At 41.8% G+C, this 20205-nt stretch overlaps 1 protein-coding gene across 1 annotated transcript in view; it reads left to right on the forward strand.

Annotated features, from left to right (window-relative positions):
• Positions 1 to 20205, forward strand: part of COG7 (component of oligomeric golgi complex 7) — a 47373-nt gene that overhangs the window by 3671 nt on the left and 23497 nt on the right. The window contains exons 2-8 of the mRNA XM_063430634.1: positions 3815 to 4000; positions 4088 to 4236; positions 4313 to 4429; positions 5272 to 5440; positions 8852 to 8934; positions 12986 to 13108; positions 18402 to 18600. Coding sequence (XP_063286704.1) covers positions 3835 to 4000; positions 4088 to 4236; positions 4313 to 4429; positions 5272 to 5440; positions 8852 to 8934; positions 12986 to 13108; positions 18402 to 18600 — 1006 coding nt within the window. The 5' untranslated portion in view covers positions 3815 to 3834. The remainder of the gene's footprint in view (positions 1 to 3814; positions 4001 to 4087; positions 4237 to 4312; positions 4430 to 5271; positions 5441 to 8851; positions 8935 to 12985; positions 13109 to 18401; positions 18601 to 20205) is intronic.

Raw genomic sequence — 20205 nt, forward strand, 5'->3', positions numbered from 1 at the left:
AAAATCGAGATTAAGAGGGATTATCATTGTTTTCTATGGAATGACAAGGGGTGAATAACACAATTGAATGCCCTTTTAGTATGTCCCCTGCTCAGTTTACGGTCTGTCCCCTTACTGAATAAACTAGAGCTCAGTACATAACCATGATTCCCAGCTCAGTATGGATTGCAGTGTGTTTATAGCCATGATTCCCAGCTCAGTAAGGATTGCAGTGTGTTTATAGCCATGATTCCCAGCTCAGTATGGATTGCAGTGTGTTTATAGCCGTGATTCCCAGCTCAGTATGGATTGCAGTGTGTTTATAGCCATGATTCCCAGCTCAGTATGGATTGCAGTGTGTTTATAGCCATGATTCCCAGCTCAGTATGGATTGCAGTGTGTTTATAGCCATGATTCCCAGCTCAGTATGGATTGCAGTGTGTTTATAGCCATGATTCCCAGCTCAGTATGGATTGCAGTGTGTTTATAGCCATGATTCCTAGCTCAGTATGGATTGCAGTGTGTTCATAGCCATGATTCCCAGCTCAGTATGGATTGCAGTGTGTTATAGCCATGATTCCCAGCTCAGTATGGATTGCAGTGTGTTATAGCCATGATTCCCAGCTCAGTATGGATTGCAGTGTGTTTATAGCCATGATTCCCAGCTCAGTGTGGATTGCAGTGTGTTTATAGCCATGATTCCCAGCTCAGTATGGATTGCAGTGTGTTTATAGCCATGATTCCCAGCTCAGTATGGATTGCAGTGTGTTCATAGCCATGATTCCCAGCTCAGTATGGATTGCAGTGTGTTTATAGCCGTGATTCCCAGCTCAGTATGGATTGCAGTGTGTTTATAGCCATGATTCCCAGCTCAGTATGGATTGCAGTGTGTTTATAGCCGTGATTCCCAGCTCAGTATGGATTGCAGTGTGTTTATAGCCATGATTCCCAGCTCAGTATGGATTGCAGTGTGTTTATAGCCATGATTCCCAGCTCAGTATGGATTGCAGTGTGTTTATAGCCATGATTCCCAGCTCAGTATGGATTGCAGTGTGTTTATAGCCGTGATTCCCAGCTCAGTATGGATTGCAGTGTGTTTACAGCCACGATTCCCACCTCAGTATGGATTGCAGTGTGTTTATAGCCATGATTCCCAGCTCAGTATGGATTGCAGTGTGTTATAGCCATGATTCCCAGCTCAGTATGGATTGCAGTGTGTTTATAGCCGTGATTCCCCACTCAGTATGGATGGCAGTGTGTTTATAGCCGTGATTCCCCACTCAGTATGGATTGCAGTGTGTTTATAGCCGTGATTCCCAGCTCAGTATGGATTGCAGTGTGTTTATAGCCATGATTCCCAGCTCAGTATGGATTGCAGTGTGTTTATAGCCACGATTCCCAGCTCAGTATGGATTGCAGTGTGTTTATAGCCGTGATTCCCAGCTCAGTATGGATTGCAGTGTGTTTATAGCCATGATTCCCAGCTCAGTATGGATTGCAGTGTGTTTATAGCCATGATTCCCAGCTCAGTGTGGATTGCAGTGTGTTTATAGCCGTGATTCCCAGCTCAGTATGGATTGCAGTGTGTTTATAGCCATGATTCCCAGCTCAGTATGGATTGCAGTGTGTTTATAGCCACGATTCCCAGCTCAGTATGGATTGCAGTGTGTTTATAGCCATGATTCCCAGCTCAGTATGGATTGCAGTGTGTTTATAGCCATGATTCCCAGCTCAGTATGGATTGCAGTGTGTTTATAGCCATGATTCCCAGCTCAGTGTGGATTGCAGTGTGTTTATAGCCGTGATTCCCAGCTCAGTATGGATTGCAGTGTGTTCATAGCCATGATTCCCAGCTCAGTATGGATTGCAGTGTGTTTATAGCCGTGATTCCCAGCTCAGTATGGATTGCAGTGTGTTTATAGCCATGATTCCCCACTCAGTATGGATTGCAGTGTGTTTATAGCCGTGATTCCCAGCTCAGTATGGATTGCAGTGTGTTTATAGCCATGATTCCCAGCTCAGTATGGATTGCAGTGTGTTCATAGCCATGATTCCCAGCTCAGTATGGATTGCAGTGTGTTTATAGCCATGATTCCCAGCTCAGTATGGATTGCAGTGTGTTTATAGCCGTGATTCCCAGCTCAGTATGGATTGCAGTGTGTTTATAGCCGTGATTCCCAGCTCAGTATGGATTGCAGTGTGTTTATAGCCATGATTCCCAGCTCAGTATGGATTGCAGGGTGTTTATAGCCGTGATTCCCAGCTCAGTATGGATTGCAGTGTGTTTATAGCCGTGATTCCCCACTCAGTATGGATTGCAGTGTGTTTACAGCCATGATTCCCAGCTCAGTATGGATTGCAGTGTGTTCATAGCCATGATTCCCAGATCAGTATGGATTGCAGTGTGTTTATAGCCATGATTCCCAGCTCAGTATAGATTGCAGTGTGTTTATAGCCATGATTCCCAGCTCAGTATGGATTGCAGTGTGTTTATAGCCGTGATTCCCAGCTCAGTATGGATTGCAGTGTGTTTATAGCCATGATTCCCAGCTCAGTATGGATTGCAGTGTGTTCATAGCCATGATTCCCAGCTCAGTATGGATTGCAGTGTGTTTATAGCCATGATTCCCAGCTCAGTATGGATTGCAGTGTGTTTATAGCCGTGATTCCCCACTCAGTATGGATGGCAGTGTGTTTATAGCCGTGATTCCCCACTCAGTATGGATGGCAGTGTGTTTATAGCCGTGATTCCCAGCTCAGTATGGATTGCAGTGTGTTTATAGCCATGATTCCCAGCTCAGTATGGATTGCAGTGTGTTTATAGCCATGATTCCCAGCTCAGTATGGATGGCAGTGTGTTTACAGCCATGATTCCCAGCTCAGTATGGATTGCAGTGTGTTTATAGCCATGATTCCCAGCTCAGTATGGATGGCAGTGTGTTTATAGCCGTGATTCCCCACTCAGTATGGATTGCAGTGTGTTTATAGCCATGATTCCCAGCTCAGTATGGATTGCAGTGTGTTCATAGCCGTGATTCCCAGCTCAGTATGGATTGCAGTGTGTTTACAGCCACAAATCCCAGCTCAGTATGGATTGCAGTGTGTTTATAGCCATGATTCCCTGTGTAACGCTAGTTACGGTACTTAGCTTTTATTCCAGCAAACATGGCAGTGATTATTATTCCTATTGTGATTATTATTCATGGCTGAGGAGCAAAGCTTGGTTAGACTGTCCCTGTGATATTTAAGATTGGAGACCAATTTGCCTATGGCGCCCAGGTTTTATTGTTTTAGTGCGCGTATTATTAAGGATTGTATAGTTAGGCATCGAGTCCCCCAAACCCTGAGTTTATTCCTATGGGACACGATATAGGATGCACTAACTGCTAATATGACTAAAGTAAACCCTGGCTTTCCCGTCAGTGGAACTCGGGAGGGTTTTGTCTTTTCCTCAGACTCTCCTGAGTTTATTACAAAATCGTGAGCTTCTTATTGGAGCTGCAGCTCGGGTAGCTCCCTTTCCTTTCTATCCAGCACGTCAGTGAAATAAAAAATATCTAAAGTTTTGCTACCAAACACAGTATATGACGAATAGGTTTTAATGAATGTAATCGAGCGGCTATGCTGGCTTGTTTTGGTCTTGACCGACAACTCCCATAGTTTACACAGAGAAGATATTGCCTGGCTTAGAATTATGGAAGGTGTAATTTAATTTGATAGTCTCCTCTTTTGCAGCCTACAAACAACCATAAATGACACGTTTAATGTGAAATGTATATATGAGCATGGTTAGCACACAGCAGGTGTGACTCTAATGCTGTCTTCCTTACAACAGGTTGGGGTTTCATTCATGCAATGGATTTTTCAAGGTTTCTTGCGGAAGACTTTGAGGTTAAAGAATGGGTTAATACAGCCTTTAAATCTGTCCAGAAGGATGCCCCAGGGAAGGTGGATGCCCATGCTGCAACCTTGGTCATGAAACTGCAACTATTCATCCAGGAGGTGAACAATTCTGTGGAAGGTAATGAGGCTATACAGCTAAATATTCCTTTTCTTTTCATGGTCTATGTCTGGTAGCATAACGGTATGGCCACACGTTTCTTGGCAGAGACCAGCCACCAGGCCTTGCAGAATATGCCCCGTGTGCTACGAGATGTGGAAGCTCTACGGCAGGAAGCTGCATTCCTGAAAGAACAAATGATCCTCGTGAAAGAAGACATCAAGAAGTTTGAGCAAGATACTGCCCAGTCTATGCAGGTAGGCGTAAAGTCCATAGATCCAGCCCTTAGAACAGAATCTTCTTTATTTCCTGATATTACTTCTCTTTGTCCAGGTGCTGGTAGAAATGGATAAAGTAAAGTCACGTATGCAGCTGGCAGCGGAGTCCCTGCAGGAAGCTGATAAGTGGAGCACTTTAAGCGCCGACATAGAAGAAACCTTTAAAACTCAGGTACGTTCCAGATGCTTACTGAAGACTATTTGTGTCTGCTCCATTTATAGCCAAGACAGTCACAGTTCAAATTTTGTTTGGTTTTGAATGTTGTTAATAAATAACCAGTGGCTATCAACCGAATGTCACTATCACACAAGCAGTCCTGTAAATTGGTGATTATGTTTCCATTTTTATTTTTATATATCTTTTTATAATTGCATCATTTGTACAAGTGGCCTCTGATATCTAATGTTTTAAAGAATACTGGAAAGTCCTTTGATTTGATTGATGCGAGGTGCTTGGCACGGTTCCATAATCAGGCACTTGTTTCCCCACAGGCAAAACGTCAGTGCTCAAAAGAGGGATTTATTATAACCTTGGAAGAATTAAAATCTACCACAACTGAATACGTTAAGTCACCAAAGAAACCAATAGACTGTTCTTGCCGAATCCAGTATTTCAGAGTGATTTCCCCAGATTCCACTTCATCAGTGTTGGCCTATTAGCAGCTGTTTTATAACTCTCTCAGTATTTACAATACTCATCTCACATAGTGAATCTTACTACAAACTATGGAGTTTTATTTTCCTGACTTCTGATAGGAAAGATATATCAGGTTATAACTATTGGTCAGCATTTTCATTAAAGGAAGGCATACTGCCCCAAAATCTATGTTTTTCAAGGCTGTGTGTTGCTTTTTAATTCGGCATCATATTGGTATTCACAACAGACTGATTTTCCCTTGGGTTAGACATAAGTGTAGCGATAGTTGTGTATTCAGTTGTGAGTATATTAAGTACTTCATGTACTTGAAATAATGACATAGACGTCCACATGTAACCGGCCCCACTTTCTTTCAGAACATCACCTTGATCTCAGGAAAGTTGACAAGTATGCAAGTGAGTCTCACGATGCTTGTAGATACACCCGACTACTCAGAAAAATGTGTCTATCTGGAAGCCTTAAAAAATCGTCTGGAGGCCATGTGCAGTACTCAGATTGTGGGAGCTTTCAACAGCCTGGCAGTTGGTAAGAACGTTGTCATAGCTTTGCTGGAACTTTGACATATTGGATGTCTTATCAGGTGGCTCCCTCATTGTTCCATGAAATTATTAGTTGAAGGGGTAGTCGAAGCACTAAATTCACTACAGCCTTCTTCAGTGGTCAGGAATCCCCTGATGATATCCCATGATTAAGAATCAAACATTTTTCAACTGGTACTTCTTTTGGTTGCCATGGATCCTGCATCTGGACTGTCTTCACAGATATCAGTAAAGTGGAAGTTCTTACTTTCACATAGCAATATCAGTTCTCTCCATAGTTGGATGGAATTCAAAACTGCAATAATTACACTTGCAGGGTTAAGGGTGATGGGAGTTGGCAACCAGACCATTCCAATGGGCAGACGTGGTCTGGGTACCTGGAGTGTCCTTTTAATTCACCTACAACTGCTGTTTGGTATCCTAGCACTAGGTGGCAGTATGGCAGCTGGGTATAATTATAGACGGCCTAGAAGGGCTGATGTTTTCTGTATGCTATCTTGATGGCACTTAAAGAGATAAGCGTGCAGAAACCTGGAGGCAGTTTCTCATATGTAAAAGTAAGGCAAACATGCGGAGTGTGCAGCAATCTGCAAGAACTTTGAATTGGTTTTCTCTTACTAGACTCCAGAATTGTCCCATAGCATGAGTTTTATTTTGTCCAATGATTCTTAAAGGGACACTGTAGGAACTGTAACTACTCAATTTAATTGAGTCAGTGGTTATTGTGCCTGGAGTCCTCAGGCGCAGTTCTTCCATTCAGCGTTAAAATGTTTTTAATGCTGAAAGAGAATCCCCATCTTCCCATCCCTTCTATGCTTTGGATAATGAGAATGAGAATGCATTAGCCTGAGTGATAATAGGACTGTGATTGGCTGCGAATGTCAGGTGGCCTCTTTCAGCCTCACAGTCCAGACAGCTGGTATGAATCGGTATGGCCAGAAGGAAGATTTTAGTCTCTGTTGTAGCCATACCTCCAGTAGGGGATGGGTTGTCTGAGTCCAGGTACCTTTATATAGAGTTCTACTGCTTGAAAATGGTTTAACACTGGAAGGAAGGACAGCACCAGAGGACTGCAGGTTCTATAACCAATTCAATTTCAATGGTTATATTGCCTACAGTGTCCCTTTAAAAATGTATTTGGTTAGGTCAGCAACATATGGGAAAGTGTAGAAACAAAGATAACATGTATAAGTCACCTTGACATACATGCTGGTTACTTGCAGTGATTCATGGAAATCTTGCCCTTCTTTGTCCTCCAAAAATCATACAAAGCAAAAGGGAAAAAACAAAACACTTCTTGCTTGTCAATCAAGTTGTAGTCCAATTCATAATGTAACAAAGTGGGTGCATATTAAAGGGACACTATAGTCACCAGAACAACTACAGCTTAATGTAGTTGTTCTGGTGAGTATAATCATTGCCTTCAGGCATTTTCATGCAAACACTGCCTTTTCAGAGAAAAGGCAGTGTTTACATTGCCCCTAGAGAAACACCCCCAAGTGACCACTTCTCTGATGGGCACTGGAGATGCTTCCTGGCTCAGGGCTGCACAGTAGGCAGCACTGCCGTTCAGCGTCTCCACGCTCTGCATGGGGACGCTGAATTTTTCTCATAGAGATGCATTGATTAAATGCATCTCAATGAAGTGCTGATTGGCCAAAACGGCGTTTGGCCCCACCTCCTTGACGATTTTAGCCAATCCAATGCTTTCCCTATGGGCGGACCCACGCAGCGATGGAAATAAGGTGAGTTTTCATCTTTTATAAGGGGGCTGAGGGGGAGCCAGACACCTAGATGGTGGGTTTATACTATAGGGTCAGGAATACATGTTAGTGCTCCTTTAAGAGTGTTATTAAAAGAACACTCATTTAGGAATACAACCTGTATTTCTAGCGCTTTAGTGTCCTTGTCCCAATTTAAAAAAAAGTCCCCTTCCTCCTATTTGCCATATAAAATAATACAATTAAGAATTGACTTACTTTTTTGAGTGCCAAGGCTATGTGCATTATTATGGAGGAGGTATGGCCTAATCTGACGTGGTCCAATCTAATACTTCTCATAGAGTAGCATTGGGGAAATGTGTTGCTTGTGTGCCAAGCTCATCCAAGTTTTCCATAGGAAAGAACTGAATCAGTGCTTTTCAATGGGGCTCCAAGTCACATGCCCAAATGTTACCGTGGTCAGGGCCACAGGAGCGCCTATAGTGGCTTTTAGTATGACAGGAGGAGAATTTAACCCTGCAATTTAAACATTGCAGTTTCTACAAGATAAGGCAGGACCACTGTACCCAGACCACATCATTGAGATGTCTTACTTTTTACAATATCCAATAATATTTATGAGATGAAGTGCCCTGGGTTACTTTAGTGTTCCTTTAATTGTGGGTTATGGGCAGGAGACTGAGATAGGTAACGATCAGGAGATCTCGAGGACTAAAAAAAACTTCAGGAGGAATGGGAGAAACATATTAACATGCTATGCCTCGACTGAACTGAACCGTGACCTCATTCCTTCAGTCTTTATATTGGATTAAACCGAAAACTGAGCATTGTATTAAAAATAAATTAAAAAAAAACAATACCTAGAATATATAGATAATTTCTAAGGTATAATCACTGGGGTGATTTCTAGAGTGACCGCTCCTGTTTAAGTTATGCTTAGCCGTTAAACAGCAGGTGGTGCTATTGCACAGAAAACCCACATAAAACAAATTGTCCATTGCTGAACTGAGCATTAAGGAAAAAAGCTCCGCGCTCTGTGTGTAATGGTAACAAGGGATACCCGATTGCATTGATTTAGATTATATTAAAGTAAATTCATGCATGCCTTCCAAACTTTTAAACAAATAACCTTATGTTTTATAAAGACAATATTTATGTATACAGCTAATAATCTGTGTGTCTCTACATCTCATTATGTGTTATTTATTTTTAGTAATATACATTTATAAGTAAAACGTACAGAATTAATCTCTGATTTGTAACAGGATTGGCAAATTGATGCCAGGGCGAAATGGTTGCTTTTGAGAGCATTAGGGCAGGATTCTATGTCGAGATGTAAATTTGTCACTGCTTATAATTATTATTATTATTATTTATATAGCGCCAACCAATTCCGCAACGCTGTACAATGGGAAGTGACTAGCAGCTCTCCCTTTAAAAATTATATTAATTTCCGTTCCTAGAATGCATCCGCGGGTGCTTAGCATTTAAACCTCAGGTGCGTTATGGGTAATCTCCTCTATGGGCAGTCGCTGTTTACTAGTCCTTTAATTGGGACACAACTCTGCTCCATAGAATGAGCTGATGTGTTCATGAACTCCGCTTGTGGTGAAGGAGCCTCCAGCATTTTTTTACTTATCTGTGTCATCTTTTTTTCCTGTCCGTGACATGCACAGATCAGGCCAAGATGTTTGTTAAGGTGTTCAGCGAGATCGACCGGATGCCTCAGCTACTGGCGTATTACTACAAGTGTCACAAGGTAATACATCTTGATCATTTTCGGTGAACCTGTTAAACGTCCCATTTTCCGGATGGTTTTATTAGCTGGATTGGAACATATTGTGACATGATGACATAAATGTGCAGTGTGCACAGCATGTTCTCTGCCCAGTTTTTATTCCTTGTGAATCAATAAATCTGCATTTTATGTGTTCACCCAGCAAAGGGTCTCAGTGTTACTCGACAGAAGCCAGTGTCCGTGTTTGATGTTCACTAGTCAGATTGATAAATGACTGTCTGGGAGGAATTTTATTAACAAATACTAGGTTTTCCCTAAACTTGGAATGGTGAAAAATTGATCAGAAATAGCAAATATCTGGCCGAAACCACAGCACTGCAAATATGACAGAGTTAATCATTTATTTTTCAGCTATTTTGTTTTGGTCTAAAACTTGCATTTGCCTTATCATTTTGTCTTCCATAAAATTATTCCTACATCCTTTGTCCCTTTCTAAAGTTTTTCCCCTTCTTCCATCTCTCAACGTCTATTTTTCTTGACTTGATGATAATCCTTTCTTCTTTCCCGTCTTCTTAAAATCTGCTTCATTTTTACCAACTTTTGGTGTCTTTCGGAACTGTCACTTCTAAAGGACTAAAACATTTAAAATCACAGTTATTTTAGTTAAAGGAACGCTCCTGCTCCACTCAGGATTAATAACATCTTCATCTCAGTGAACTTGTTGTGTGCTTGCAGTCCCTGTGAGCCATATTACCTTACGCTGTTAAAGCATCATACCTCTGGCTGCCTGAAGCCTGGCCTCGCGCCATACCAATTCATACCAGTGACTGGAGCAGTTATTGAGTTAGAGCGCTCAGCTGATTCTTCCTGGTATGGCGTGAAGCGGAGAATATCTCTGCCTCTGTCATTATTGGAGTCAACTGTAATTTGTTGAAGTGGTTATGGTTCCTACAGTGCTCTTTTAATTTATGTTTTTTAGACCTCACAAACCTTGTTTAACATCTTCCTTTCATTGCTTTAACATCTCCTTGTTTTTTGTTGTTGTTTATTTTATTTTTTTTACATTACCCAGCTTTTCCTTCGCTTTAGTCCTTCCCTTTCTCTCCATTTTTCCATCTCCTAAGCTTATTCTTATTTTCTTTTCCATCATTCATCCATTTCCTACCCTGATTTTGCCTTGAGTCATCCCAATTTTTTGTTTTATTACTGGCCCTGTCATGTCGTGTGGATTTCTGTTTCTTGCTCCTCACGCTGACTTTGTGAAGATTTCTGTTCCTGTTATTATTCGTTTGATTTTGTCCTTTCTTACTTACCCTGCCTCCCTTCCCAATAATGAACTTTAACCCGCCATTCTCATTATCTTGTTCGTATCTCGTGGCCTGTCAATTGGAGCCAATCTGTCTGTAAAAATGGCTTCACTTTAAATTGAACCGTAATGTTCACATCTGAGGATGGTGATGTCATTGAAAATAAACATGACCACAGATCATGGTTTGATAAAGAAAGGATTTCTTCTAAAACACCTGAAACGGGATCCTACTCAGCCATTCTCCTTTGGAGTGGCCGAATGAGTCATGGAGACAAGTTCAATGGCTTTTAGCATAATAGGGAAGGGGCCCGATCTCCTGGAGGTACGCACTGACTGTATATACTCAAATGGAAACCTCAATAACGCTTCTCCTTTGTCCCAGCCAGCTATATGAGGGTGAAGTGTTTACTATGTCTGCAAAGTCTTCACCTCTTGAAAACATGCAGCGTCTGGCGGCACAGACTTGCACGGAGCTACAAGCTAGAAGGGATGTGATCCTTATTACATCTATTTGTTTGTCTATGAAAATTGAAAGGGAGTTGGAGATTTGTAGGTCATTTTATTTTCTGGGTTATTCACAAAAGTGGAATTTTTAGAAATTGAAAGTGAATTTAAATTTTAGAGCAATTTAGTCAAAATAAAAATACAGATGACTTGTATTTTTTTTCCCCCCCAATTTGACTAACTTTGCCTAAAATTTTAAATTGACTTGAATTCAATTTGCATTCCTGACAGCGTGCACGTTTGTGAATAGCTGTAATATCATTTCTCTTTTCACTAACCCCTTTAATGTTCCTGAAATAAATGCTATTTTCCGACTTATCCGAGCCTTTTTCTTATTTGAAGGTACAATCCAAGAAACATAAATATTGCAGCTGAATCTTGTGTTTGTTAGTCTCTGGGTGCTGTCCCTCATTTTTTGCTAAGCCGTTTTATTAATTGTTTGCCCAGAACTTGGTTCTCCTTAATAACCAGACCTGTTAATAGGTTCAACTTTGTCTAACCTGGACAGCAGTGATTGGCTTAGAGTTGCTCTAGATGCGTTGACCCAATGCTCCCAGCCAATCAGCACAGCTGCATGGATTAACATATTGTGCATGTTGAATGTTGTGTAGTGGTTTGCCACCATACTAAGTACTTTACACTAATAACCTTTCCTTGGTTAAAACAATAATAATTTTATTAGCTCTTTAAGAAATTCTTTGCTGACATGGTAAGCACTTGACTTCTTCCATTCTACAACACACTCGGGCATAGAGAATGTAATTCTATCTCCACTTACCAGGTCTCCTCTCTCAGTTAATGATATTTCATAAAGTTTGCTGTACTTCTGAGAATTCCCATATGAAATGATGCAATGTTTATCGAGTAAGCCACTTGATAAATATTAACGTCACTGTTAATGCTTATATTTCTAAATGGTGCATAAATTGGTCAGGATAATGATCGCAAAGATTTGTTCTTACTGTTTGACGTCCAGTCATTTTAATCCAGGTAAATGCATTTGGCCCAGCTAGATCACTGAAATCTACATTCCTTCTAGCTGCATGTTATTGGTGGTTTGAGGAGACATTTTTTCTGTTTTTTTTTTTTTTATTTTGTTGTGGTTAAATTTTTTTTTTTTTTACTCCTGTATGATTAAGAAAAAGAGACCAGTTGGACGTTTTATAAATCACACTTTATCAGCAGGAGAAATTTTGGGGGAACATTTCTGTTGGAGTCAAAGATACCGTTGACCCAATTATAAATATTGATTGTGTTGTTTCAGTTTTTGATCAAATCAGCGCTATTTCCTTATCCATCTACTGAGGTCAACATAATGGTTCTATATCCACATCCAGAGGGGCGGATTAATTCTGACCCAACAGCCATGTGCACAAGGAGCCTATTGAGCCAGATATCACCCAATTAGACACAAGCAGATTGAAGGGTTTGCTTTTACCTCTAGCAGCATAAAAGATGTGGTAAAGAAGAAGTGAAGCCGTTACTTAGCTAAAAGTAATCATTTTAAATTGATACTTTAGGCACTATAATAATTTCATCTCATTTTTATTGGTTACAGTGTCTGGAACCCCCTGGCGCTGACCCTTCATTTAATGTTAAATAATTTCCGAGCAGTTTAAAACTGAATGATGGTCCCTGACTTCCCCATATCCCCCGGCTTATCGGGCTTCCTTAGGGCCATTCTGATTCACACCTGAAATTGCACTGTGTAGCTTTAATACAGTCCGCAGACACTTTCAGCCAATCACAGTTTACCTTTTCTGCTCAAACTAACGCTTCCTCATTAGTCTAAGTAGCACGTGGTGGGGATGGGTTGCTTGTTTAACATTAAAACATTAAAAATGGTTTAACACTGAATGGAAGGACGACGCCAGGGGACTCCAGACACTATAACCACTTTAATGAGAGAAAGCTTCATTTCTGTTTCCCTTTGTGGCACAGCCCAATGAATACCAATGTACAACTGTAGGCCAACTGTCTCCTCCAATTTAAAAAAAAATTTGTTTACATGTCTGTCATGCAAAAATGTATCGCTGCTAGAATTAATATAGCACCAACATATTCCTCAATGCTTTATAATTTTAGAATGGGGATAATTGATTTAGGAAATATTAGCAGAGACAAGAGGTGAAGATGGCCCTGCTCAAGTGTGCTTACAATCTATAAGGAAGGGGTAAAAACACACACGTGAAATAACAGCGTGACTGATGGGTAATATGGCTGTGTTTCACATTCTATTCTCTTCATTCTCACTCCTAGGTGCAGTTGGTGGCTATATGGCAGGAGGTGTGCCAGACTGAGATGCCCCTGGATCGTCAGCTGACAGAATTCTACGATACATTGCTGAGCACATGGCATTCTCAGCTGCAGTGGGTCTCTCAGGTACAAACACTCTGGGTAGTTTAGCAAACATATGTATTGTATTATCGTTTTTTACGTGCCTGCTGGTACATGTCTAAAATACATTTCACTGGTAGCTCATGTTTTCAAATCCTATACTGAGCATACTGTATGCATTGTGGGACCCCTGATCTCTGTGCAGTGCTGGAATATAAGCTAGCAATATGGGTTCTGCTTACCTGTCATGAGTCGGCCCCTGCTGTTATGCTAATTTAAGGCACTCTTTGGTGTAAAAGATCGATAAGAGCTGTAAGCTCTGCCTGGTTTCAACCTGCTGTGCTAATTCTAATTGCTTCTCGGTCTCCTTATCTGATGTACTTGCATGATCACCTGAGTTAATGTCTGCATCTCATTATCCTACAGGTGCTGTTTTAACCTATAAAAGCACTTTTAAAACCTCTGCTCTGTAGTTTCCACAAGCTGTAAAATAATCCATCTTTATTGATAAGTGGATGATGAAAGGCGAATCCATACATTATAGCCCCCAGCATTTCTACATTACTTATAAATATCCTCGCATTTCCAAATGGTGCAATTGCAATCTGCTTTTTAAGATGGGAACTGACCTTAAAAAGATTATTATCTGCCGTCAAGGAATGCAGGGTAGATATGCATCTCTCTCGTCCTTGGTTTAAACATTTAATGTAATGTAATGTCTGTTGTCTGGGAAGGCTATTTATGTAGGTTTCTGTTATTTGTTCTGGGTTGTCTTTGTTCTGAGCAGGTCTAGTCAGTGTCCCCCTGATTGCATTGCAGTGTGATATTTTCATGTTTATTAATGTGAAGCTGGTAACTTTCTGTTGCTGGCCGTCACTTTTTCCTTCAACACAATAGAATCGAATTCTTTTTTTTTTTTAATTCTTTATTTTAGTCACTCAGCAGATTATATAAGGCAATCGTTACAATACAAAATGCGGGCTAGTGCCTGTAACGTTCTTATGCATGTACACAAGCAGTGATATTAGGTTTGATGCAGTGATCTGCCGAGTGGGTTTTTTTTTTTTATACGAGATAACATGGTAAATGACCTAATAAGCAAACAATAATACAAAGGAGACCTCTTGGCACATATATATAAACAATCGAGAAGCTTAAGGTGACTTCAGTTCAAACAAGTGAGGTGCATATTGCTAGTACTACGTTTGTTTAGGTACACATATGAGATTAGTATGCCGCTAAGGTCTATGCTGTAAAAACATTTAAGGAGTGCAGTCGCTTATAGTGCTTAGCCTAATAATTTAAATAGTTTATACAAGCTGATAACATGCCGCAATATGAACCGCTAGAAAAAAAAAAAAAAGAAAAAAAAAAGCATCAGGAGTTGGCATAAAACATAGGTTGTTCTGATAATCAGGCTGCTTAACTATGCGCACCTGGATAGGACATGAAAACATTGTTTAGCAATGAAAAGTTAGCCCCTATACTAGGTATGTAACTTAAGTTTAGTGTCTGGCCGGGCTGACATAACGTATGATTGTAAAGCGTGCGTGTATAGTAGGTAGGGCAGGCATTGCCAGTGTCTGTCACCTGAGCCCCTCTCAGGGAGAGTGCCAAACTCGGTGGAAAGAAAGAACTGTTCTGGTGAGCAGGGGTAAGATTTTGTGGGCTGTGGGCGTTGGGGCGTCTACGCGTGTGGCATAGGGGAGTCCTATATTGAGACCACAGGTAGGCGATTTATGTTGGTCGATGTGACCGCGGTAGTCGCTATGAGTGGGTGATTTTGCGCCTGGCTAAGGAATTATGCACGGTGCGTCGGGCTGAGCTGGGATCAGGCGGGGGGAAGGTGATTGGCCGTGGTCTATGTACCTTCTATTGGTGTAGCAGGTCACTACCTGTAGCATGTGCTGGCATTCTGAGGTTGCACAAAGTAAATACATTTCCCACCATACAGGATAAGTAAAAATGAAAGTAAGAGTAAGAAAAAATCAACATGAAAAGTTCAACATGAAAAGTTTCGAGGCAGTCCGTCTTTCAGACTTTGGGGTATTCCGCCTCGTTACCAGCTGGCAACGGTTGTCAGTCTGCTTCAAGAGGTTCCCTTCGTGGTCGGGACTGCTTTGGGAGTGCGTGGGACGAAAGGAGTCACTCTTTCAGGGTTCCATTGATGAGAAGGCCCACCTGTGCCCGCCGTATCAGCCGTGTGTAAGGAGTCGTGCGATAGTCCTAAGATGGGCATCAGAGCTGCCGCTTCTTGTATGTCGTGAATCTCATGTTTGTCCGACCCATGTAGTATCTGTAGTTTTCTGGCCTGTAGCCATCTATATTTCAGTCCTTTCTTCTGTAAGAGCGTCGTGAGAGGCTTAAGTGATCTCCTCCAGGCTAAAGTGCCCCCTGTGATGTCGGCATAGAAAGTTAATTCCATCTTTTCGAATTTGTAGGGTGAGCAGTCCCTGGTCGCCGCTGCAACAGCTAGTTTGTCTGCGTGGTTCTGGAATTTGATTATTAGGTCGCGTGGCGCTGAGCTTGGCGCTTGGGCTGGTTTTGGAGCCCGAAAGAAGCCGTCCAGTTGGACATTTCTGGCCTGTTTTGGCTGTAGCAGGGCCGCCAGGAGGCGTCTCAAAACATGTGGCAGTTCAGTAGGTGGAACATCTTCAGGGACACCTCGTACTTTCAGATTATTAGCCCGGCGTGCATCTTCCAAGGCCGCAAAGCGGCGTTCATTTGCCGCGTTCTGACTTTGTAGCTCTAGGACCTGTTGTTGGAGCGTTGTGATGTGGTCTGAGCTGGCTCTGGTAGTAATTTCTAGCGCGCTCATACGGCCAGTCAGGCCTTGTATGTCAGCCCGGAGTGATGCTACGTCTGACTGGAGCGTCTTTTGCAGGTCTGCGAGGAGCGATTTTAAAACCGCAGTGGTAACTGGAGAGTCGTCTCGTTTCTGGGCTATTGATGCCTGCTGCTGTGCTAGGTAGAGGTCGGCCACATCTCCCTCTGAGGAGAAATCATCCGATAATTCGGAGTATGTGTCCGGGTGAGCGGCCATTTTGGGCCCTGCGGCCTCGCGTGTCTGCCTGAGGAGGTCCGCTATATTCGGCCCTTGTCTCGGCATATCTGGTTTCAATTTTTTCGATTTTCGCCCCATCTTGGTCACTAGTCTCTGCTCGTTGTGGGTAGAGCCCCAAATCGTAATTCTGATGCCCGAAATAGGTATGCTTTTGGGTTAATTTGCAGGAGCTCTTGTGCCATGCGTCCACTCCGCTCGGTTGCTAAGCCACCAGAATCGAATTCTTTAATTGGCACATAGACCAGTCTTACACTGTTACACTTCAGTGTTATAACTTCCTCCTATGTCGCTATCATGTACTGCGTTGACATTTCTTTTTTTTCCCTGCGTTTTATATATATACAGTTGCAAGAAAAAGTATGTGAACCCTTTGGAATGATATGGATTTCTGCACAAATTGGTCATAAAATGTAATCTGATCATCATCTAAGTCACAACAATAGACAATCACAGTCTGCTTAAACTAATAACACACAAAGAATTAAATGTTGCCATGTTTTTATTGAACACACCGAGTAAACATTCACAGTGCAGGTGGAAAAAGTATGTGAACCCCTAGACTAATGACATCTCCAAGAGCTAATTGGAGTGAGATGTCAGCCAACTGGAGTCCAATCAATGAGATGAGATTGGAGGTGTTGGTTACAGCTGCCCTGCCCTATAAAAAAAAAAACACACCAGTTCTGGGTTTGCTTTTCACAAGAAGCATTGCCTGATGTGAATGATGCCTCGAACAAAAGAGCTCTCAGAAGACCTACGATTAAGAATTGTTGACTTGCATGAAAGCTGGAAAGGGTTATAAAAGTATCTCCAAAAGCCTTGCTGTTCACCAGTCCACGGTAAGACAAATTGTCTATAAATGGAGAAAGTTCAGCACTGCTGCTACTCTCCCTAGGAGTGGCCGTCCTGTAAAGATGACTGCAAGAGCACAGCGCAGACTGATCAATGAGGTGAAGAAGAATCCTAGAGTGTCAGCTAAAGACTTACAAAAGTCACTGGCAAATGCTAACATCCCTGTTAGCGAATCTACAATACGTAAAACACTAAACAAGAATGGATTTCATGGGAGGATTCCACAGAGGAAGCCACTGCTGTCCAAACAAAACATTGCTGCACGTTTACAGTTTGCATAAGAGCACCTGGATGTTCCACAGCAGTACTGGCAAAATATTCTGTGGGCAGATAAAACCAAAGTTGAGTTGTTTGGAAGAAACACACAACACTATGCGTGGCGAAAAAGAGGCACAGCACACCAACATCAAAACCTCATCCCACCTGTGAAGTATGGTGGTGGGGGCATCATGGTTTGGGGCTGCTTTGCTGCGTCAGGGCCTGGACGGATTGCTATCATCGAAGGAAAAAGGAATTCCCAAGTTTATCAAGGCCATCTGTCTACCAGCCGAAGCTCAACAGAAGATGGGTGTTGCAACAGGACAATGACCCAAAGCATAGAAGTAAATCAACAACAGAATGGCTTAAACAGAAGAAAATACGCCTTCTGAAGTGGCCCAGTCAGAGTCCTGACCTCAACCCGATTGAGATGCTGTGGCATGACCTCAAGAAAGCGATTCACACCAGACATCCCAAGAATGTTGCTGAACTGAAACAGTTCTGTAAAGAGGAATGGTCAAGAATTACTCCTGACCGTTGTGCACGTCTGATCTGCAACTACAGGAAACGTTTGGTTGAAGTTATTGCTGCCAAAGGAGGTACAACCAGTTATTAAATCCAAGGGTTCACATACTTTATTCAATAAAAACATGGCAACATTTCATTCTTTGTGGGTTATTAGTTTAAGCAGACTGTGATTGTCTATTGTTGTGACTTAGATGATGATCAGATCACATTTTATGACCAATTTGTGCAGAAATCCATATCATTCCAAAGGGTTCACATACTTTTTCTTGCAACTGTATATATATTTTTACATTTTTTATTCTCATTTATATATCTATATATTTTTTTCTTCCCTGCATTTTATTTATATATACCTTGAGAAAGACCCGAACGGGTCGAAACGTCGGCTATTTTTTAATGCTATACCTATTGGAATAAACTACCCCTTTTTTCATCTACCAAGTCCTTGGAGTGCATCTCTTTATTTCTGTTTATATATATTTATTTCTCTCTCTCTCTCTCTCTCTCTCTCTCTCTCTCTCTCTCTCTAGAGCGAGAGAGATTGATTTTATGTGGGTTTTTTTTTTTTAATTGTGTATACTTACTGATATAGACAATTTTTATAGCGGAGAAAAATCTTACCATTTTGACTTACAGGTCTTTAAAAAGCCTCATGAAGTGGTGACGGTTCTTCTGATCCAGACGCTTGGTGCCATGGTCCCGTCTATTCCTGTATGTCTTGGCACTGCCATGGAAAGAGCAGGTCCAGAGATCAAGCTTAGCACACTCCTTGAGCTTTACCAGTCTACGGTCCACTTTGCGAAGGCACTGGAGAGTGCGGTTCTGCCCAGTATCGGTAAGATGGAAAGGCACATTGACATAGATATGTCACAATTGGCATAAATATCCGCACCTTGTTTTTTAAAATGTTAACATGGCCATTCAGGTGTTAGACCTGGCATAATTTTGACATTCAGTGGGGTGCTTGAATAGATAGACCGGCTGGAATACATTTTACTGAGGCTTGCCATGTTGCCAGGTTCACCTCTCTATTTGTAACACCACTTTATTTGATTCATTTTTATGTTTGTTAACACATTAATGGAGCTTTCACTTACTTTTTGTAGTATAGCCTTGACCATCAATTTACTTTTTGAGATTTTTATCAAAACTTTAGCCGTACACACAACTATTGGTTAAAACCTCTAAAAGCCACAAACATAATATTCACTCAACACATACATACAAATAGTATATATCAAATAATTAGGTAATTCATTATATTTTTAAATAGACTAGAACTTCATAAATTTGATGTCCATCTGTAATGTTGGGCATAGTATGTTTTTTCTTTTGTAATGTACACATTACTTGTTGCTCAATGATCGTAATATACAAATCCATGTATACCTGACGTAAATAATGCTTGTACTAAATCCCCACATCCCATAGCCATACTATGCTAAATCCCGACATCTCATGGCCATATTGTGCTAAATCCCCACATCCCATAGCCATACTATGCTAAATCCTGACATCTCATGGCCATATTGTGCTAAATCCCCACATCCCATAGCCATACTATGCTCAATCCCGACATCTCATGGCCATATTGTGCTAAATCCCCATATCCCGTGGCCATATTGTGCTAAATCCCCACATCCCGTGGCCATATTGTGCTAAATCCCCACATCCCGTGGCCATATTGTGCTAAATCCCCACATCCCGTGGCCATATTATGCTCAATCCCGACATCTCATGGCCATATTGTGCTAAATCCCCACATCCCGTGGCCATATTGTGCTAAATCCCCACATCCCGTGGCCATATTGTGCTAAATCCCCACATCCCGTGGCCATATTGTGCTAAATCCCCAGATCCCGTGGCCATATTGTGCTAGATTCTCACAACCCGTGGCCATATTGTGCTAAATCCCCACATCCCGTGGCCATATTGTGCTAAATCCCCAGATCCCGTGGCCATATTGTGCTAAATCCCCACATCTCGTGGCCATATTGTGCTAAATCCTCACATCCCATGGCCATATTGTGCTAGATCCTCACAACCCGTGGCCATATTGTGCTAAATCCCCACATCCCGTGGCCATATTATGCTCAATCCCGACATCTCATGGCCATATTGTGCTAAATCCCCACATCCCGTGGCCATATTGTGCTAAATCCCCACATCTTGTGGCCATATTGTGCTAAATCCCCAGATCCCGTGGCCATATTGTGCTAGATCCTCACAACCCGTGGCCATATTGTGCTAAATCACCACATCCCGTGGCCATATTGTGCTAAATCCCCAGATCCCGTGGCCATATTGTGCTAAATCCCCACATCTCGTGGCCATATTGTGCTAAATCCTCACAACCCGTGGCCATATTGTGCTAAATCCCCACATCCTGTGGCCATATTGTGCTAAATCCCCACATCCCGTGGCCATATTGTGCTATATC

The sequence above is a fragment of the Pelobates fuscus genome, chromosome 8 (assembly GCF_036172605.1).
Source record: "Pelobates fuscus isolate aPelFus1 chromosome 8, aPelFus1.pri, whole genome shotgun sequence".
Lineage (NCBI taxonomy): Eukaryota > Metazoa > Chordata > Amphibia > Anura > Pelobatidae > Pelobates > Pelobates fuscus.